Raw genomic sequence first — 23,728 nt, forward strand, 5'->3', positions numbered from 1 at the left:
CCTTTATAGTTGCAAAAAGAAGACAAAGAATAAAATTATAACTTATGGAAGCAATATTTTTCAAATTAACTGAAGCTTAAAGCCTCTGCAAAAAACCTCCTTAGGAATGTTATGTTCCACTCTGTTACCCAATATTATATTTATTTACATTTATTACATTTATTACATTTATATTTACATTTGTTATCTGGACATTGAATAAAGTGGACTAGGTAAATCTCAGTGGAAGGTGAAGACTTCATTCAATACACAACATGTAACACATTAAAAACAATTTTGTTTTATTAAAACAAATTAAGATCACACATAGTTTTAGTAACAGCATTTGAAAATCTACTTTGTTCTATTACTTAATATACAATTGGTAAAACAATTTCGTTCTAAAGTTGAAAATGTCCTCAGAAGAATATTACATTAAAAACCTACCATACAGATTACTTAAAACAGTGTTATGGCTTGATCACAAAGAGCCTCTCCACCTAGATTTTCTTACTGAATATTACATCTTGGTGTCTGTAATATTTTTTACAAGGGTACAAAAATGATGCCTACATAATTTAGAAAGTTCTTTCACACCTCCAATGCAGCAAAAGTTGGCCACATCCTTTCACAGAAAGAATAGGAATCAAAGCAGAGCAGCAAGTGATCTGAGTGTTGAACTACATCAATATTTAATTTTTCAAACATCTAAAATCATTTCAATGCAAAATAGCATAATTTGAGTGTAATAACCCTTCAAAAATCAAATCTTCTGCTCTTTTATGCCTACATAAAAATAAATTATCTATTTTAACTTTGGATTATTCTTCAAAATAAACCCTCTGCTTTAATGTCTGAAAGTGTTAGTGCCTTGGTGCTTTCTACTGTAAATCCTCTGATGCTTATTTAGACTTCAGTTATGATTCAATTTTTTCATATTTCTTGTATCTCTAAAATATCTTTTAATATTAATGCTGATGTTTCCTAAGGCATATTTTTGGAACAAATATTTTTCCGTATTTATTTTATTTGTAGGGCTTCTCTCCAGTCCAAATTCTGTGAAGTTCAATACACTTTAAGCAATTGTTAGGGGTTTACCCTCCAGTATGAATTCTGTGTACAATAAAGAAGATCTGCGATGTAAGTAAATGTATTGCACCAGTCTTTATACTTCTAATTTTTTCCCTGTATCAATAACCATGGTGCACTCTAAGACTTTTATTTTGTGGAAGGTGTTTCAACAGCCTTTACATTTATACCGCTTTTATGCAGTATGACCCCTGTCATGTCAAGTAATATGTGAACAGTTATTAAAGAATGTGCCACATTGTTTACATTGGTAGGATTTTTCTCAGGTATGAATTCTGTCATGTATAGTAAGGTAAGAGCACTGGGTAAAGGCTTTGCCACAACATTCACATTTCTAGGGTTTATGTCTAGTATGAATTGTCTTATGTTTGGTCAGGTGTGAATGCTGCATAAAAGCTTTGCCACATTCTTCACATTTGTAGGGTTTCTCTCCAGTATGAATTCTCTTATGTGTGGTCAGGTTTGAATGCTGGATAAAAGTTTTGCCACATTCTTCACATCTGTAGGGTTTCTCTCCAGTATGAATTCTCTTATGTGTGGTCAGGTGTGAACGGTGGATAAAAGCTTTGCCACATTCTTCACATCTGTAGGGTTTCTCTCCAGTATGAATTGTCTTATGCGTAGTCAGGTTTGAATGCTGGATAAAAGCTTTGCCACATTCTTCACATGTGTAGGGTTTCTCTCCACTATGAATTTTGTTATGTGTGGTCAGGTGTGAAGAGCGGATAAAAGCTTTGCCACATTCTTCACATTTGTAGGGTTTCTCTCCAGTATGAATTTTCTTATGTGTGGTCAGGTTTGAACGCTGGATAAAAGCTTTGCCACATTCATCACATTTGTAGGGTTTCTCTCCAGTATGAATTGTCTTATGTATCTTAAGGTATGAAGACCACTTAAAACCTTTGCCACATTCTTCACATTTGTAGGGTTTCTTTCCAGTATGAATTGTCTTATGTTTGGTCAGGATTGAACAGTGGATAAAAGTTTTGCCACATTCTTCACATTTGTAGGGGTTCTCTCCAGTATGAATTTTCTTATGTGTGGTCAGGTTTGAATGCTGGATAAAAGCTTTGCCACATTCTTCACATCTGTAGGGTTTCTCTCCAGTATGAATTCTCTTACGTGTGGTTAGGCTTGAATGCTGGACAAAAGCTTTGCCACATTCCTCACATTTGTAGGGTTTCTCTCCAGTATGAATGCTCTTATGTATATTAAGGTATGAAGACCACTTAAAAGCTTTGCCACATTCTTCACATTTGTAGGGTTTCTCTCCAGTATGAATTGTCTTATGTATGTTAAAGTATGAAGACCACTTGAAAGCTTTGCCACATTCTTCACATTTGTAGGATTTCTCTCCAGTATGAATTGTCTTATGTGTAGTCAGGGTTGAACGCTGGATAAAAGCTTTGCCACATTTCTCACATTTGTAGGGTTTCTCTCCAGTATGAATTGTCTTATGTATGTTAAGGTATGAAGACCACTTAAAAGCTTTGCCACATTGTTCACATTTGTAGGGTTTCTTTCCAGTATGAATTATGTTATGTATCATCAGGTTTAAACGCTGGATAAAAGCTTTGACACATTCTTCACATTTGTACGGGTTCCCTCCAGCATGACTTGACTTATGATTAGAACGGCTTGAGCAAGATTTGAAGACTTTGCAACATTCTAAATATTTGTCATGTTTCTCTGTAGTATGAATTCTTTTATATTCAGTAAAGTGCGAACATTTGTTAATGGCTTTTCCACATTCTTTACATTTGAAAGTTTTCCCTACAGTATGTCTTATCTTATGTCTATTTTGTTTTGATAATTTTCTGAAGACATTCAAACATTTATTACATTTGATGACTTTGCAATGGCTAGCTGTTGAAAATTGGTTAAATCCATTATGACATTCTTTCTGCTCCTTACACTCACCCACACTTTCCCAGTCTTTCCTTAAGCTTAAATTATGAAGTTCAGAGCCTTCATAATTTCTCAGTAGCACTTTTTGGAATGAATCTTTCTGGCTTTTCCATGGCAAACGGTCTTGGCTGTAATGAGAAGACACAGCTGAAAGAAATAAAAATAACAAATTATCCCACTTGTTTTTTTTTCAGCCTTAGATGAACATCTATTACAAATCTAACATATAAAATTCCAGCAAGCACATTATCAAGATAGCATAGTAAAGTACCACAGGCCCTAATACAGTTATAGCTACATAACTTTAATAAAAAATATACTGACCAAATTGCTTCTGTGTGAATTTTAAAACCAATTAAATGTATGCACCATCCTGGGAGAGCACAATGCCAAAAGCCACATAGAAGAGGAAGAAAAGTTCCTTACATTTACCTACCACTGCCCTTCCTAATGTTAATATAGCATGGTTTATATGGGTTTTAAAAAATCAACTCCTGGATTCTCCGCAAAAGAAGGAAGAGAATTGTGGCACCTATATATATTTGGACTTTTAGGCGCCTTTCCAGAGACTGGTTAGTGTCTCCCATAACACAGAATGCTGAATGTAATTGTGTTGTGCTTTGGAAGGTAGACTGGGTTTGCTGCAAACAAAGGTAAATGACTGTTACAGTATCAGGGAGACTTCAGTACAAATGGCAGACAATAGGTGTAGCAAATGATTACAGGGCCTTCAGAAAAAACATGGAAAAATCACTTCACTTGGAAAATAAACATACAATTCCACAGAATGAACATCCTGAGAATAGATTTGGGAGGCTCCAAGAATCTGTTGCTCAAGCAATTCATATCAGAATCTCCCAGGACAAAGCCATTTTTTAAAGATTGTGACAGATGAATTTTTATTTAATCCCCAAATAGCAACCAAACATTACAACATACAGAAAGTATCAGGATATCCTAGCCCAATAAAAGAAATAAAATAAATAATCAGAAATTAACTATAAATAATGATATACAAATTACCTGAGAAAATTAAAAAGCCCCATCTGAATTTTGCACAATGAGTGAAATGGAAACACAGACAACTAAACGAATAGAGGAAAATTGGAACAGCAACAAAAAGTATAAAAGAAAACAAACTGTGGAGCTCAAGAACACAAATAGAAATGACTGAACAATTCTAAAATGTAAGAAAAAGGACTAAGAAATCAAGAAGCTCAACACACTTTAACTAGGATGAACAAAAAGACGCATAAACAAGACATTATACGCAAAGCTTTGAAAGTCACAGAAAAGAGAATCTGAAAAGCTGAAAGACAAGAGTGATGTGTCATCTATAAGCTTGCTTCTATGGGAGAACCAGTGGATTTATCATCAGAAACTTTGCCCTGCAGAGAAAATTGGATTATATACTCACAGTGCCTAAAGAACACAAACTGCACAGCAGAAATACTGTATCTAGCAAAACTATCCTCCTAAAAGAAGAAAAAAAAAGATTTATCAACATAACCAAATGCTGAAAGAGTCTGTCAGCACTAGATCTGCCCTACAAGAAGTGCGAAAGGAAGCCCCTTTCACTGAAAATAAAATGATGCTAGAAAACAACACAAAATTATATAAAAATAATTAACTGAAGAGAGGAGAAGGCAAGAGGGCCTACTAGAGGCATCAATTGCTGGAGCACCCCAGAGGGAAGAAAGTGTTTTAGATAAAGTAAAGGGTGGAATGGGCACAGCTCATGTGTATTTGGAGGAGGTGCCGGAGCCTGCTGCGTACTTCACGGGGGGACACTGTGAAGCAGAACATGAAAAAGGAGAAAGAGAAAGACGAGAAGAAACTGGTGAGAATCAAACCCAAAGAGGCTCAGAGCCCAGTGAAGGAATAAGGGAGTACTGCGTTTCTCCTTCCAACATGCCTTTGGTAATCAGTGGGCTACTGAGTTGTATGTGAGCTTTTCCACATTTATGCGCATGGGCACTGCTGCAAGCACTGAATAATGTGGAGAACAGGAGTGGCTCTGGAGCTTGGACGTTTCATCCAGACTTCCTTCCAAGGAGGGTGACTGGAGGAGCCAGGGTCCTGGCTCTATTCCTGGCTCTCTTCCTGCCTCCCCCACCCACGGCAGCTGGGAGGGCAGCCACCAATCATCACCTACAGTGTTCTCCACACCTTTACCTTTGGGGACCTGTGGTGGACCCAGGCGTGCCCAGTCTGGGAGTTCCCTGCCTGTGCTACTCTGTGCAGACACATGCCAGAGAAGAAGACGCACAGGCTGGATCCTGTGCCCCCACGACGTGAGTGAATTCCTAGGGGGCACAATGGAGAGATTTGAGAGATTCACTTGGTAGGCAAGCGAACCCACATGGGAAGAAATGATGCGAAAGCACAGTGGGGTTTTGAGCCACAGAAATCTGGTGAAATGCCCATACCCCCACAGGAAATTCACGCTTTCAGACTAGAGTGGATCCCCCAGCATAAAGTTCCCAGCCTGTGGTCCACCATGGCTGAGTGCAGCATGTTTCTGTGCCTATTTGCAAACAGACACTGGAGGGAGCCCCTCAGGGAAGGGGTAATGAGAGGGAGGCGGGGCTCACTCCAAGAGCCAGTTGGTGAACTACAGACAGCCCCTTCCCCAGAAGCAGTCTTTTTAGTTTTGATAGATATTTTTGGCCCCTGTGCCAGTGGCTTTACCCAGGGCCCTGAGATAGGACTTTGAGCCCTGTCAAGACTTTGCAGAGCCTTCCAGGCTTGCTCAACCTAACCCCACCCAGCCTCACTCTCCCACTCTCCTCTGTTGTGCTGGAGAGGAAGCAATGCCATGGGGACTGCAGGCCCCTCCCACTGTCTGGGATAGTCAAATGCTTCTCCTAAGGAGCTGAAACCTATTCCAGGCACAAAAGAACCCCTCTGCTCTTGGCTCTTTCCTGCAAGCATCAACCACTGACAGGGAGAATGACGATATAGCCCATTACAGCACCTACTGACTCAATCGAACAAGGTGTAGCCGACTCTTACAGGCACCACTCACCTCAGAGCTTAAGCCAGGGGTCCCAATACAGTTCACACTACCGGGAAGAGGAGAAGACAGCAAAATTGAAGTAGCACTGCTTTTTAGGAGAGGAATCAATGTTGCAGGCAACTTGAACTGTGGGGAGTCTCCCCCACCCACTGCAGACCTCTGGGCTCACTGGGGAGCTGCTCAGAATCCATGCAGAGACTTTGCACACGAGAGCAGGGGATGATGGCATGGAGGCAGAGATAAAGGAATCCTTACACACTGTTGGTGGGACTGCAAATTAGTACAACCTCTATGGAAAACAGCACGAAGGTTTCTCCAAGGACTAAAAGCAGACCTAGCACTTGATCCAGAATTCCCACCACTAGGTATTGACCCAAAGGGAAAGAAGTATTTCTATCAAAAAGACACCTGCACTCAAATACTTCTTTCAGCACAATTCACAATAGCAAAGATGTGGAATCAACCCAAGTGCCCATCAATTTATGATTGGATTAATAAAATGTGGTATATTTATACCATGGAGTACTAAGCCATAAAAAATATCAATTAATGCCTTTTGGAAGAATTTACATGTAACTTGGGACAATTATCCTAAGTGAAGTATCTCAAAATTGGAAAAAAACCACATGTACTCATTAGAAAACTGGAACTAACTGATGAGCACACACGTGCACAGAGGAAACTAAAACTTGGTGGAATCAAGCATGGGGCAGGGGGAAGAAGGAGAGAAACAAAAACCTGCCTCATGGGTACAATGAACAATATTTGGGTGATGGGCACACCTGTAGTCATGACTCAAGCATTACAAAAGTGATTCATGTAACCAAAAATATTTGTATCCCCTTAATATTATGAAATAAAAGAAACCTTGTCTGGGAAAGAGATGCAAGTACATCTAAATAAAGTTCTGCAGTATTAGAATAATGGTGCAGAAAATGATTTTAATCATGCCTTAAAGTTTATAAGATCAAAGCACAAAAGTGATCAAAAACATCTGTTAGGCTGGGTGCAGTGGCTCACGCCTATGACCTTAGCACTCTGGGAGTCTGAGGCACGAGGGTCGTGCAAGGTCAGGAGTTCAAGAGCAGCCTGAACAAGACTGAGACCCCGTCTCTACTAAAAAGAGAGAGAAATTATCAAGACAACTAAAAATACATATAGAAAAAAATTAGCCTGGCATGGTGGCGCATGCCTACAGTCCCAGATACTCGGGAGGCTGAGGCAGGAGGATTGCTTGAGCCTAGGAGTTTGAAGTTGCTGTGAGTTACACTGATGCCATGGCACTCTAGCCCAGGCAACAGAGAGAGACTCTGTCTCAAAAAAAGCCAAAAAAACAACAAGAAGAAAAGAAATATCTTTTAATGGATATACAGTATAAGAAGATACAATTAGAGACATCAATAACATAAGTTTTAAGGCACATGTAATGAAGAAGAATTTTTGTATACAATTAGAGTTGTTACAAGTTTAAAGTATATTGTTGTAACTGTTAGAGCTCTTATGTAATCCACATGGTAACCACAATAAAATACCTATAGAGGTACATTTTTAAAAAAGAAAGGATCAAAGCAAGTCACTACAAAAATCAATGAGACACAAAGGACAGAAAACAAGGAAAAGAAGGACAAAATACCTGCAAGAATCAAAGAAAACAATTAATAAAATGGCAATAGTAAGCCTTTCCCACTCAAACAATTATTTAAATATTTATAGATTAAAATTGTCATTCAAAAGAAAAAAATTGAGTAAAGGGGTTTAAGGAAACTCAAAAAGCAATATCCAACTATATTCTCTTTACAACAGAGTCACTTTAGATCTAATGGCAAAAAATGGACTGAAAGTGGCAGGGTGGAAAAACACACTCCAGGCAATGGTTAAGCCAATGAGAGCAGGAGAGTCACAATCACATTAGGCAAAATACATTTTGAGTCAAAAGCTGTCCTATTTCATAAAACACACTACTTTAAGCCAAAACTGTCACAAGACAAAGAAGGACACTAAATAGTTAATACAAGGGTTCGTTCACTGGAAATCTATGATTTATATATATAAAAAATATTTTTATATTTGGGATCCTAAACCCCAAAACTCTTAAAAAGGCACTTAGATATTGAGATTTATTTTACATATAAAACTATTATACACACACATTATATAATGAAGTGTTCCCAAATATATAAATGTATAGGTAAAAAATGTATATAATTTTAATAGACATATGGCTGATTTGTATTTTAATTAAACCAGACATTGATAAAGTGTATACAGTAAGCTGCAATTTCAACCAAAATTATAATGTGTAGGCAAACCAAAACACACAATAAACTTATGTCAAAGGATGTAACTTAAAAAAGTAATGCAGTAATATGTCATAGCAAAATAAGAAATGTTTAGATGTAAAATTTGATATAGAACAAAATAGAAAGTGAGACTGTACAAGGAGAGTGACATTCACAACATGGTGGAATAGGAAGTCTCCTACTTTTCTATCTTCCCCACAGCAACTAAAATTTGGCAGCCATCCATGGACAAAAGTGACTTTATGAAAGCCAGGCACAGTAGCTCAAACATGTAATTCCAGCTACTCAGAGGCTGAGGAAATGGGATCACTTTAGTCCAGCAGTTTGAGACCAGCCTGGGTGATATTATGAGGCCCCCATCTCAAAATCTAAGTGCTCTGATAAAAGCTTTGAGATCCAGGAAAGAGGTTGTAAAATAATACTAAAGTCCAAGACCAAAGAGGGTCATTTTGAGAAGGCAGGTCCTCATTCAGGTGGTAAACTTGAGAACCCCTGGTATTGGCTACAGACCAAGAAATGGCTCACTGCACTTGATACCACTGAGAATTCTGAAGTGACTCTATAAGCAACTTCAGCTCCTCCCAGCCATGGTCAAGGGAGGATTCTCCCTGTCCAGAAGCCTGCAGAGATTGTCCATTTGTGTCCATGGAGGCAGGCCTACAGACCTTGGCACTCACTGTGGTCTCTGAAGCAGCTGTAACTCAGTTCCAGTTCTCTCAGCCACAGTGCATGGCCAGTGCTGCACACCTAGGGACCAACACCGTGCCCTGGGGAAAACCTCTCACATATTCAGTGGGAGCCACACTCATACATATACCTGACACCCTCCCCACCATATTCAGACCCAACTGCAACTTTCTGCCCTACAGATCAAACTCCCGAGGACAATCCAAACTGCCCAGGAACTAGACAGAATTGACAACTGTCCAAGCCCCTAGTAACAGACCCACTGAAGGGAAGCATAAAAGCTGACCTAGAAGCAGCCTTGTAAGCCAGATAGAACCCCTATTCTTTGCAAATCCAGAGGATAATCCATCAAGCTGTGGACCCAAAAAGGAAAGACATTTACTTGCTGAAATTGGTTTATGAAAACTGGATAACACATCCGCTCCTTCAAACGCACAGGCAGAAATGCAAGGCTGTATTGTACACACTTTAAATCCTTCTATTTTATGGTAACATTGGAAGTCTTAGGCAAAAATATTGGGAAAAAATTTTTTAAAGCCATCAAATAAAAAAGAAAAAAAGTCACTATTTATAGATGACATGATTTTATATATAGACAACCCTAAAGAGTACAAAAAAAGACCTATTTAAAATAAAAAATACATGGAGTAAATGACCAGAATATTAAATTAACATGCAAATGTCATTTGTGTTTTCATACAGTAACAACAAACTTTCCAATAAAAAAGAAAATAATCTCATTTATAATAGCTTCAAAATAATAAACATTTTAACAATAAACTTAACTAAAAAGGTGAAAGCGATTTACACTGAAAAATATAAGCTGGTGATGAAAGAAATTGAAGATACAAATAAATGTAAAGATTTCACAGCTTTATATACTAGCAGAATAAATACAGTTAAAGTGCCATATTATGCAATGTCATCTAAAGATTCAATGGACTCCCTATCAAAACTTCAATGGCATATTTTCACTGTAATAAGAAACACAATCTTAAAATATTTATGGAACTACAATATATTTTCAGTAGCCAACATAATACTGAGGAAGAAGAACAAAGCTGGAGGCCTCACACTTTCTGATTTCAAACTAATTTGAATACTATACTAATAAAAACAGACTAGAACATGCATTTTAAAAAAGTCAAAAAAGCCAATGGAACAAAACAGAGAGCCCAGAAAAAAATCCATGCATGCAAAGTCAACTCATCTTTGACAGGGGCACCCAGAGCACACAGTGCAGAAACTATAGTCTCACCAATACTTCAATACTTGGTGCTAGAAAACCTGGATACTCACAAGAATAAAATACAGTTACACCATTTCTTGTATACCATACCCAAAAATTAACTGAAAATATAGACTTATATAAAGCACAAATCCTTAAAAATCATAAAAGAGGCATAGGGAAAACCTCCTTGATAATGACCTTGGCAATCAATTTTTTGGATACAACATCAAACACGTGACAACAAAATTAAAGATAAATAAGTTGGACTGCACTAAACTAAAAAAGCTTTTGTACAGCAAAGAAGACAATGAAACAAGAAAACATAAAGGATGGGAGAAAACGGTTGCAAACCATATGTCTGATAAGAGACAAAAACAGTAATAATGAGAATAAGCCAACTGAAAAATCAGAGAAAGACTGAAAACATCTTTTCCCAACAAAGACATATAAATGGCCATATTTATATGAAAAGATGCTCAACATCACTAATCATTAGGCACTTAAAAATCAAAATCATGTTAAAATACCACTTCATACATGTTAGCATGGCTAATATCAAAAAGAGTAGATAACAAGTTTTGACAAGCATGTGAAGACAAAGAAATCCTTTATACTGTAGGTGACTTGTAAATTGGTGAAGTCATTATGAAAACCTGTATGGAGGTTCTATTAAGAAATGAAAAATCAGAATTGCGATACAATCCAGCAATCCCACTTCTGTGTATATAACCAAAGGAAATAAAATCAGTATCTTTGACTGGGTGTAGTTGCTCATGTCTGTAATCCTAGCACTCTGGGAGGCTAAAATGGGAGGATCGCTTGAGCTCAGGAGTTCGAGACCAGCCTGAGCAAGAGTAAGACCCCATCTCTACTACAAATAGAAAAAATTAGCCGGACGTGGTGGTGTGTGCCTGTAGTCCCAGCTACTTGGGAGGCTGAGGCAGGAGGAGCACTTGAGCTAGGAGTTTGAGGTTGCTGTGAGCTAGGCTGATGCCACAGCACTCTAGCCCAGGCAACAGAGTGAGACTCTAAAAAAAAAAAAAAAATCAGTATCTTTAAGAAATATCTGTACCCCTATGTTCTTTGCAATATTATTCACAATTGACAAGATATGAAAACAAGCTGCCTGTAAAATTTTGAATGGATAAAGCAAATAAGGCATATATACACAGTATGTATATAGTCTACTGAATATTATTTAGCCACAAAAAATATTATTCAGCCATTTCATCAACACAGATGGTCCTGAAGGACATTATGCTAACTGAAATAAACCAGGCACAGAAAGACAAATACTGCATGATCTCACTTATATAGGGAAGCTAAAAAGTTTCAAGTAGAGAATACAAATGTGGTTTCCAGGGCCTGTGGTGGGGAAAATAGATGTTCAAAGTGTGCAAACTTTTAGTTATCTGGTGAATACATTTTAGAGACTTAGTGTATAGCACCATGGCTATAGTTAATAATAACGTGTATCCTATTTTTTTCCAAGACACTAGTAGACCTTAAGTGTTCTCAATAGAAAAACAAAAGGTGATTCTGAGGTGATAAGTATATTCATTAACTTGATTTTATCAATCATTTCACAATGTATACAAATGCCAATTAATTATATTGCATACATTATATATAAATTTTATTTGTAAGAAAATGTTATATATCAACACACACACACGTGTGTGTGTGTGTGTGTATGAATGAGACAGTTTCAGTAAACTTCAAACTAAGAAAAACTACAAAATGACAGTTATTAAAAAATAAAGTAGCAAGTGGGAGCTTAATACATGCTGAGCAATGTTCTAAGCTTCCCAAAGACATACTATATTTAAGAAATGTAGAAAAAAATTACCTTAATCTATATTAAAGTTGAGGAATTTGGGCATATAGAGTTGAAATTATTTATCATAGTTGATAGAAAAACAGAATTTTGAAGTAAAATAACATTCTATGTACTGTATTTAGAGAGTTCTGACAAATTACTGAGTATGAATTTCGTGTAAAATTACATTTAAAACCTCCATAGTGTAGGAAACCATAAAGAAGAAAACATACCAGATCTGTTTGTGGTGTCCCTGGGATACCTGAACCAAGTTCTAATATCACAACTTCACTCACACTTTTCACATATGATGCAAAAGGAAAATGAAAAAATTGTTTCACAGAGACTTCCTCAAAACTACACAGATATTACACCGATGTCCTGAAAGGCAATAGAACAGGACTCAGATCCTGCTGTCCCTTCTAAGCCACAAACAGAACTTTGCTTCTCACTGTAACCTTCAAGCAAGATCACTGACTGGGAATCAGTGCTTAGGGAATTAAAAAACAAAGACAAGACATGCCCTTATGTGAGACCAAGGGAACGAAACCCAGGCTTCTTAGAAATCATTTTCATTGAAGCACAGCTTCCTAAACCCCATTTTAAGGTCTGGCGTCCTCCTTAAATTCTGGACCTCTCTCCCCTGTGCCATCTGCTTCATTCTCCCACCTACCTGGGTATTTGGCTACTGCAATGTATTTCCTCGCCTTCCAAGGTTCCTGTCTTTGCTCCAGACAGGTGATCAGGTCTGGTTTAGAGACACCAAGACCTATTTTATCAGAAAAACTTCACATGACTCTTACTGGGATTCTCCAATTATCAATCTAGAACTGTGCTCCATAGAGAAAAAAGAACATATAGAAAATTCTAGAAAAATAATCCCCAAATACTCTTTCCTGACAGAAACTTTAGAATACTTAGAAAGCATTTATCATTTGTCGGTTCTTAGCTCCACTACCCAGTACTATGGATTCAAAAATTGGTGGTGGAAATTGCATTTCAAGGTATGGGCAACAATATTTTATGCTATTATGTTTCTGCAATTACTACTAATGTACAGTGAAAGATACAGGTTTGCCACTCAAAAAGAGGTACGATTAACGTCAAGATAAAACACTTTGAATATTTTCTTTTCTATATCAAAAATCCCCAAGCTTTTCTTGGAAACAAGGATCAGAAATTCATTCATGCAAAGCAGAAACTCCCTGAAAATAATTTACAAAAAATATGAAATTATTAGTGTGGAATGGGAATGGTGTGTTCAAGTTATCCTCACCTACAGAGACCAGGTTTGTGTAGTTCTCTAACATCACATCCCTATACAAATTCTGCTGAGCAGGGTCCAGGCATTCCCACTCCTCCAGAGAGAATTCTATGGCCACATCCATGAATGTCAACAGTGCCTGGAAAAAAAAAAACCACATACTTACCAAGGAGCCATAGGCAGAGATAATTTTACTCCTGGTGAAATGAGACAGTAAAGAAACTGGTTCTGTCTTATACAAGTGACCGGAATTATCCCATAAGACAATTTTAACAAAAAAATATATTTCCTAATGTATTCTCTAACTCTGTGGAAAGAGGACAGTATAACATGCACAAAAACAGTGCAGTTACTATGTATTTTAGATACTGCAGCATTAAAGTAAGGCCACCCAAACAGCCATGGACATTTTTGAGTGCTTTATTTACATCATACATGATTAAGTTGTGTATATTTCTCTGATGGAAATGTCATGGTGGGTTAGAAGGTACTTCTCAAATTTTAATGTGTACAACAATGAACTGAAGATCTGGTTAAAATGCAGATTTTGATTCAGAAGATATGGGATGAAGCCTGAATCTTTAGCAAGCTCATGAGTGATGCCAATGCTTCTGGCCCAGGAGGATGTTTTGGCAAACATCCACCAAGTGGTAGAGCCTGGGTTTATCCCAGTTTATCAGACCAGTAAATAAAGATGAGAGCCTTCCTTTTCCAAAGCAAGCTGTATGAAAGAGAATCTAAGAACAAACGGGAACTTCCAGATTCAATGTGATGGTTTACACACATCTCCCCAAGGTGTGTATTAATGAAGAAAAATAATTTATAGTGGAAAACTCTGCTAAAGAGCACCTTAACTAAGTGTATAAAGTTAACAACCATAATAGAGCAAATTGGTATCAGGTGCTGATTCACATAGGTGGACACAACATCATTGCTGTGATGATAGTGGCCAAAAAAAGTAAATCATAATTTGAATCTAATCACGAGGAAACATTAATTTTATGCAAACCTCAACCTACATGTATCTTCCATGTTTTATAATCTCTAATAATGTGTGTAAAGTCTTTTCTTAGCATCCTAGAAAGCAAGTCTCCTCTACTAATTCTTTTTTAAAACTCTGAGTTATTCTAGGCAATTAATGTCAGCACTTTAAGAGTGCATTTACTTCAGCCTGTTATACACAGAGCTGATGGAGCATCCACATGGAACCACATGAAACAGTTTCATGTTCCCCTTCTTCACTGATACCAAGGACCTGGCCCTGTCCCAAATAAGAATCTTAGGCAGCCACATGATCCCATGTTTGACAGCCACAAAGGGAACATTTTCAATATTGCAGCTCTTAAACTTTTGAGAAGTGTTCACGGCACATAAGATGGCTGGATGGAGAGAATGAATAGGAAGCTCTGCTATACAGGGAAGATTTTTCAGAGCACCTTGACCATTGTAAGAGAAAAGGACAAAAGAATCATTGAAACAAACTCATTAGGCCAGAACATCACAAGAGAAAGAAAGATTTTCATTCTAAACACATGACATTTCAGGATGACAAGTGAACATGGTTCTGGACCTGGGACCTGTACATAAGAACCAGCCATTTCTTCCTCTTCCTTCTCTGGAACTTTTTCTCAGGTGAGAGTATTTCCACAAATCACATCTGCATTTTGATAAACTGCCATCAAAGGCATCAGCACAGCCCCTTCATCTGCTACGACTACACCCACAGGCAGAGGGAACTTGAAGTGCAAAAAAATCCTCCCTTCCCTGTCCTTCATCACAGTCATGAACATGGAGCTTCTACATGGAGAACAATGAGTGATTTCTCTCCCTTCCTGCCCACAGCTGCCCTCCTCTACCACAGACACCAGCAATATCTGCTACAGCAGTGGGCACATGGGCTGGGCTGTGCTGCCCTGCACCCCACAGACCCATGCAGATAAGACTCTGTGAGGTCCACGTAGAACAAAGGCTGGAATCAACTTTCATAAATATATCTGGGAGCCCTTGTGCTTGACCCTGGACTCACTTTAGCATCACGTGGGGCACTTAATTAAAACCACATAGATGCTCCAACCCCAACAAACAGAATCTGCAGGGAGGGCACAGGTGATGGTGTTTCTTTAAACTGGACACGTGATCCTAATTGGAAACTGGGGTGAAAACACTTAGCTAAGCATTGCGTCTCAGGCTTTACTGTGCATATAAACCATTTGTTATTCCAGGCCACACTACGTCATAGGATTCTGGGACTGCAGGTGTGAGTCACCACCCTTGGCTTCTTCGTACATTTTATAACATACAATAATAAGCAGTTTAGTCAAAAACACCTATGTTTTTATGGAATTATTTTAGAACTAGCTAAATATTTATCCTTAACAAGGTAAAAGAAATAAAGACTAATAAAAAAACTCTTCTGTTCATAAATGGCCTTCATGTGCTGACATCAGAACTCACCGCATAAGGAAAATGGCCCAAATGAAGCAAAAGTCTGAGCAACTTCCTTGTCTTGACAACATCATATTGAATTCAACCATTTAACCATTTGCTCTAGACTGGACAGGAGGAACCCTGCCTGCTTTATTTGTTCCTCTAATGCTCATATGAGATGGAAAGAATTGATTGATCTACGAGTTTGTGTCTCAAGACCTCCTCCTTGTTTATCACTGAAGTACCAGGGAACTGTGGCAACTCCAATCTGGACACCAACAAGGGAGATTCTTTCTATGCGAGGAGGAACAAACCCTGGATGACTTATTCCTCTTCCTCTGAAATGGAGGGGAATTATAGCCTGTCATCCTGATCCCAGCATGGAAGGACATCCCCAAATGTCCATAAGCCTCCCACATGCTGGTGGGAGGGTCCCCAGTGAGCTTGGGCTGATGTCCCCATGCTGATCCAGGCAGGAGAGAATCAGGCTGACTCTGTGAGGTCAGCAGAGAAAATGGAAATGCCCTGGTAGGGCAGCTGATCCTGGATCCAGGACATAACCTGTCCTTTATCGGCTAACTGTTAGGTATGAGGAAAGAGAAGAACACCCTACTCCAGTAACTGTACAGGAAGCTGTAGTTGTGATCGTGGCTGTGAATATTTTGTGGCCCTGGCCTCCCACAGCTGAGGTGCTTGTTCACACTTACAGGTTTTGCCACTAGATTCTATTTACAACAGGAACCCTTCCTACAACTGTAAGAGCTCACTGGGCAATATCTGGAAAACTTGAAAGGCCTCCTTTAGTAAAGGCTGGCTTCACAAAGTCTATATTGACTTCTCACAATGCAGAAAATATTTCCTCAGATTTTCTGTACAAACTCAGTGCCAAGCCTGGCCCTGCCTTGTGAATCCCAGGTAGAGGCCAGCCTTACGTGTGGATTACAGGTGGACTCAACCTGCCTCTGTATTCTTGGGTGATACAGAATGAGGGGGACACTAGAAGCTGCTAATGGAAGCTGCTCTATCACACCCTTATTATCATGAGGACCTGGATTCAGAATTTGCAGCTGCAGATTTAGGTCTTGGAGGAATAGGGAAGCAGCTGGTGCCCTCTACATATTAATGAGTATTTGGGAAAGAGGAGGAGAGGGAGTTAAGATTCTCAGGCCTAATCAATGCACATGTGTCTACCTGGCTGGGTTTGCAAGTCCAACAGTCTCTGGATAAATTTCAGGTCTGAAAATGCCAGGGTCACTGACAAACAGCTGCAAGGGATGATTGCTGTCTTGTAACATTATTTTTGTAGAAATCTGGTCAAACTGCTCTAGACAGTAGATTGGAAATAGGCAGAGAGACCACTCTACATGTAGATATTGGAGGCACCATGCACTTTGTTGCACAATTGTGAGTTATTACTGGAAGGCCAAGAAGGAAAGAGCCCTTTATAGTGAAGCCAGGTGAGCACTTTATATTTTTTTCGTCATGCCTGATAATTCTGAAAACTGTTTGGAAAATATAATTAAAAACAAAATTATTTTCAAGTCCAGAATAACTCTCTACAATGGTAAAACAGAAGGAAAACTTTTGTTATACAATTAAACCAGAATGTCATGTACATCTCAGGCAATCTGATAGGAGATTGCAAAGACATAAAGAAAAGTCAACATAATTAGTCCTCAAAAAGATTTGTCAGCACAATTTTTCAAATGTAGTTGACACAAAATTCACCCAGTAATTGGAAAGGCCATCCGTGCTTATTAATTGGCTATATTCAAAGGAAAAAAAAAAAACCCTTTCATATCTTAATGACAGAATACAACTTTGCAACTTGGAGTTAGGTGCCTACTAATAGTATGGCAGGTTCCTAGTATAAAAGAAACTGGGATACATGCAGATTTTTTGACTTATTTACATTTCAAAGCAATGGTTCCTAGATTTTAAAGAAAGAGAATCCCTGATTTGAAAAAAAATTACAAAAGACCTGTTAGCTCATAAAATAATTTACATATATTTCAAAGTGGCAGAGAAAAAAAAAGTACGTGCAAAATTAAAAACTTTAAGAAAGAGAAGAGAGGATAACCTCATGTTTTTAAGTTGAAGCATACAGTTGGTATTTTTCATTTGCATCTGCTCTTACAACAGCCATGTCAAGGGCCACGAACTTCAACTCATGACTATAATCCCACAGGGTGCTGAATTCAGGCACCAGAGGAATAGCCTTATTCACACTATGTGCACAAGAAAGAAGGTTTGTAGGGAAGAAAAAAATCAGAAGAAAGACACATGCTATCAAGGACCCATCGGTGGGAGACAGTGCAGAGCTGGCTGGTGCTGCAGAAGAAACTAAAAATCTCAGGACAATCTCTCAAGCTCCTTATGCAGAATCAAAGGTCAGGCTTGGAGGCTGAGTCATGCAACACCTTACAAATGAACGGTAATTACTAGCATTATGCATCAGCCAGATCATGGAGAGGTAAAAGGTTTCAGGGATATACATGGACTGCCCACACAGATCATTGAAAAGCAAATTCCTCATTGGCCTTCCATAAGTAAGGACTCATAAGTCATAACTTTTCATCTGCACTTTCAGTCTAGCTCCTAAAACTAGAGTCTGTTCAACTCCACACTAATAATGTTGATTACAAATTTATCTTCCCAAGTGCATAACAGAAACAAGATCAACCTTTCTTCTACCTATCCAGGGACATCTACATAATTGATTTTTCTTTCACTTCCTTTTTCTCTTCAAACATTCATTTTAGCTTATGTAATATGTAAACTTTCTGGGCCTCACAAGAATGTAACAATTTTGCCTGGCTGTCCACACCCCTCCTCCTTTTACTTTCTCTATCCATGTCACCTTTAAATACTGAAGATCCCAAATCCCCCCTTGGAAAAAGTCACAGATTTGTCAGTGGTTTGCTTTTTCCCAACCACATCCTTATATGTTGGCCCAATAAACCTCTATCAATTAGTATGTTTGCCTCAGTCACTTATGTTGGGCTGTCGGTGCTAAAGATACTAGCCCAGGCTTGGATATGCTCTGGCATTCCTGTGCCCATGCAGGCATGGGATTATAATCAGGCGATCCAGCTGTAAGCCTGGATTGGTGGAGGGCCAGATTTCTGCTGCAGATTTGGACTCCAGGGGTGGAGATAAACCAGGACTCCAGTGTGGATATTTGGTGGGAAACTCTAAGAGCAATGGAGCTGTGGTCTCCATTCCAGAGGGAGGAGACTTGCCTGGGAGGGGCCTGGCTACATCAGTGCCTGCTGCACCGCTGCATGAATGGGTGGGAAGCACATGGGGCAGCAAGTTGGACAGAGGGATCTGACCCCAGGACTCCTCCTGTGTCCTCAGTCTCCTCTGGCCACAGGAGGAGATGCAGAGTCATGGCACAATACGTGATGTGACAGCCTATGTGCAGGAGAACAGACTCTCCCTTCCCTGAGAAACCTGACTCTTCTAACACCATATGTGTGGAGTCTGATGAACACCGACACACCTTGGGTAACTCTCTGACACAGGTAAAACCACTGGAGCCACGTTCTCTGCACTTCCTGAATTGTCAGGGCCTCTATTTCCCTCTCCTACCCCCACCATTAGAGTAAAACATAAAATACAGCCCCCCTGTGTATTCCACAGCTTCTCCATCCACTGGGAGATAAAGTATTTGCCCACCCCTTCTGTGCTTCCAGTTACTGCCACTGAGGAAAGATCTTATGGCCTCCTCCCTCTGATTTATGGAGAAGCTTAACTGAAACTTTACATGCCACTTTTGCCTGGGGTGCTCTGAGCTTTGAAACTATAAAACTTTCTGCCTTACTTCACCTAAAATTGTCTGCTATTGTCAAATCTTTACCATCCAGGGATGGTTGTCTTTTTGCTCCGATTCTTCTTAAACAGCAGTTTATAATCAACTGCAGTCCAAGATTTGCTTCCTTGGAAAATGTCATAGAAAGAACTAAAATTTTCATGACTTTTTATTTAAAACATTATTAATTCTCATGCTTTGCTTTCCAAAGCCACTGAAGTAGTATTAAGTAAACAGCCAAGTTATCTCCAGGATTTAAACTATTAAATTCCACCCGGCCCAACCTTATTTATGCTTTCTAGGCCTAAGGGCTATTGCAAAAGAGGCAGACATATAAAATTGTAAAAACCAATTTCAGGAGATAAAAATTAGTGAGTTCGGTTCAGTTCCCCTATCTTCCTCCACCACCTCCACCTGGTGCCTACCTGCCAGCAAGGAAACACACTAGTGACTTCTTAAAGGGACTGGAACTCTTACAGCCTAAAGGCTAGATTTTACTCAAGGATTTCCCAGAACAAATTGGGCCTCCTGCAACTTTTCAATAATTCTCTCACTGATTCTACCACTATAGCTAAGCTTCTGGAAATCCTATCCGAGAGTCATCTCTCAGGACTCAAACCTACATGCCCTCCAGAACCTGCTTCCACCCAGGGTGGGCTCCCCAAAAGTCCAGCCCATCGTGGATACCAGGCTCTGATAACATGCTGAGCTATACATAACTCCTTACCATGCTTTGCCTTCTCTTTATACTTCCCATGTCACTCTGTGAATGCTGCCACAGGCCAACTTACATACCAGGCCGGTCAGTCTACACTGGAAACCCTAATAATAATAACCACACTTTCCATCCTGAACCATGAAACACTATGACATCTCTATCTGCCTACAATCCAAAAAACCTCTCTACCTTCTCAAAACTATCAGCTCTTCTCACCATGCATGATCTTACACTCTTAACTAAGGCCCCTAGTGGCTCTACTTTCAACTCTCATTTTCAAGTCATACATTCTCCACTATCTAGTAACATTCAGGCCCTGAATTTTCTCTCCAGTAAAACCCCATCCTGCCTCTATTCTAACTTCAAGACCATCCATTTTCAAACCCCTCCATTTTAAGGAATGAATTCCATAAAAACATCTCTATGCTCCTCCTCAGCTAGAAGAAGCAACAGAAGATCTCCGCCCATTTTCCCAACTTCTGAGTTCATTTTACATAACAATTGAATCTTAACAACAAAAGGGGGGAATGTTAGGATGGCCTTGAATCTCCCAATTTTCTAATGACAGCTAAAAGTCAATTCTGAGCTCTCCCTACTCTTTGCTATCTCTCTCCCAAACTAGCAGGCAACCTGCTGGGACTCTGTTTTCACAAACACGTAAAAAAGCCCAGAAAAGAAATGTAAATCTTTCTCTTTAGATATCCCCAGCTCACAGCTTTTACACTTTGTTTTACAGCCTCAAAGTATTCCTTAGAAAAGCTCTGGGATAGACTGCAGTGGGGTGAACTCGAGGCCTTTGTTTCCTGCCCAAAACCAAATCTCAGTGGCAAAGATCACATCCCCTGCAATGGGCCTGACTGCATTTCAAAGATGACCAAATCTCCAGGGACAGAAAAAACAAAACGTCAGAAAAAAAATAACGCCCACTTTCCAATCTCTCTAACTTTTAGTTTTTAGCCTTTTCTCATACCTTATCCTTCCTTTTCTTATATGCATATAACAAAAAGTGTGGAATGTTAGGTTTGTTCCAGGTGGGAACCCCAGAAGTACATACAGGACAGAATATGGTTAATGCAAAACTGAGGCTTGTGAAGCAATAGCCTCAGGAGTCTGGAGAGTTCCGGGACTTTGTAAATATAACACACAGCTGCAGCCAGCATTCCTTCCCCCCCACTCCCTGATAGGAGAGGAAGTTCATCCCTCCCTAGCTTTCCTGATAAGAGCGACACCAGAGCTGGAGGATGGATGTGACTGGGGCAGGGTCCCTGAAAATGGTTGCTAAAAAAAAAAAAATTGAATGCAGCGGCTGTTCTGGCCCAGGTACTCACTCCCCACTGAGAAACCCTCTATAAAACCCAAGGCTTTCCCCTCCCTCGGTGTGGACGCTTTTTTGCCTCCTCCCATCTGTACCCAGATTCTCAAAATAAACAGCGTTTTGCTACACACGAGGCTTCATGTGTCTCTGTCTCTCCCCCCGCAATTCCCAGACCTAACAGAAACAGAATTTAGTCTTAACCAACAACAAACTGCCAATTATCCTCTGATTGCAAAACCACGTGATCATTGCCTGGATAGTCCACATAAGTTAAGCACATGAATGTAATCCGTTATTGAACTTGGTGGCTTCCTCACCACACCTGATAAAAGGCTTTCCTTCAAGCCCCAGCCCCGTGGGCCCCAAACCACAGCCCATCCCTGGAGGCCTCACGATTCCTGAACTGATCTTAGTTCCAATGAAATAAACTCTTTACCATTTTGTTGCTGCCTCAGTTTACTTTTAACAAGAGTCGGGAGGGGCTGGGAACCCCACAGACGCCAGCTGCCCCCACGCGCGACCCCGCACACCGAGGCAGCGGGACCCTCCCTGATGACCCCCGTAGTCACCACACAGTCTGGGGGGAGGGGAGGTGCAATACAAGAGCTGCCCAGACGGGGTTCAGGGCCAGCGTGAAGTCACCAAACGGGATGGGACAGGACACTCTGGACCCCGGCTGCCAGGCAGCAGCACCCTGAACAGCAGGGACACGGGGGTGGGACTGCGTCAGGGGCCGAGACCGGCTGACCCCGGAACCGCGGCGGGGAGGCCGGGTCCCACCGCAACCGCTGCCACCCCGCCAGGACACGCAGACCTGCGTACTCACCACCTCCCCGCTTCCGGCGTGTCCCCACATCCTCCCTACGGATCTTCAGGGACCTGGAGGTCACAGGGCAACACAGGCGGCAGCAGAGTCACCGGGGCCTCCGGCAGCGGAGAGCGAGGAGCCCCAGAGACCAGACCAGGATCGGGACGCGCCCGCTAAAGCCCCGGAGTAAAGGGCCCGTCGCCAGGACACTGAGGCCGTGGAGCCCGCCCCCTCCACTCTCCTGCGCACCCGATTGGACAGTTCCCACTCACTGCAGCGCCCTGATTGGATAGGGCTCCAGGCCCTGCCTCCTCTGGTTGAGTGACAGGAGATGCGATTACTGGTGGGACTAAAGAAAGTCACAATTAACGGGTTTTTTTTTTTTTTTTTTTTCAGACAGAGTCTTACTCTACAGTCCAGGCTAGAGTGCCATGGCGTCAGCCTAGCTCACAGCAACCTCAAACTCCTGGGCTGAAACCATCCTTCTGCCTCAGCCTCCTGAGTAGCTGGGACTGCAGGCATGTGCCACCATGCCTCGCTAATTTTTCTATGTATTTTCAGTTCTCCAGCTAATTTATTTCTATTTTTAGTAGAGACGGTCTAGCTGTTGTTCAGCCTGGTCTCAAACTCCTGAGTTCAAAAGATCCACCCGCCTCAGCCTCCAAGAGTGCTAGGATTATCCGCTTGAGCCACCATGCCCTGTGCCACAATTACTGGTTCTTCTTTCATTTTTCTGGAACAACAAGTATTTGTTTTATTGACAGTTTAAATGTTTAACAAGCAAGTCTAATTACAACACCAAGGTTAAATGTTAGCCTAGTTTTCCAAACCATCATTTTACAATTTATTAAGCAAACAAGGAATCACATGGTGCTCATCCATTCACCCGATGTGATCTTTCATACAGATACTATTAAGTCACATCTGGAACAGCTGAAAATCTTTTAGTAAAAGCTGAAAAATGAGCTCTTAATGGCTGCCATTCTCATGTAGGTATTTCTTCCAGAACTAGGACTTTACCTGGTCTAGGAGTCATTTGCATTGAATCTTATACATAAGATTATGCTCATTTATTTAAAATACATGTTATTGACAAATGAAAAAATTATAATAAAAATTATTTTTAAATTCACATTTCCTAACCTTCCTGGCCTGTGGGTTTTTTTTTTTTTTTTCTTGAGGGGGCAGTCTGAGCTTTGAAAAGAGTGACAATCTTCTACATAAGCAAATTGATAGAAATAAAATATAAGCCACACATGTCCTTCTAGAGTTTCCATTAGATGCATAAAATAAAAAAGGGGACATTGATTGTAACAATTTACTTAACTCAATATATCTAAAATATTGCCA

At 40.0% G+C, this 23,728-nt stretch overlaps 1 protein-coding gene across 1 annotated transcript; it reads right to left on the reverse strand.

Annotated features, from left to right (window-relative positions):
* Window positions 1-257: 257 nt before the first annotated feature.
* Window positions 258-22,564, reverse strand: LOC123649201 (zinc finger protein 726-like). Its single transcript, XM_045567161.1, has 2 exons — window positions 22,397-22,564; window positions 258-3,123 (listed from the first exon to the last, which is right to left on the reverse strand). The coding sequence occupies exon 2, from the start codon at window positions 2,615-2,617 to the stop codon at window positions 1,403-1,405; it is 1,215 nt and encodes a 404-aa protein (XP_045423117.1). The 5' UTR covers window positions 2,618-3,123; window positions 22,397-22,564; the 3' UTR covers window positions 258-1,402.
* Window positions 22,565-23,728: the final 1,164 nt, after the last annotated feature.

The sequence above is a fragment of the Lemur catta genome, chromosome 13 (genome assembly GCF_020740605.2).
Source record: "Lemur catta isolate mLemCat1 chromosome 13, mLemCat1.pri, whole genome shotgun sequence".
NCBI classification, from domain to species: Eukaryota; Metazoa; Chordata; class Mammalia; order Primates; family Lemuridae; genus Lemur; species Lemur catta.

Coding starts and splice junctions, on each gene's coding strand:
- LOC123649201 (XM_045567161.1), bottom strand. CDS start 2,617: ATGATACATAACATAATTCATACTGGAAAGAAACCCTACAAATGTGAA.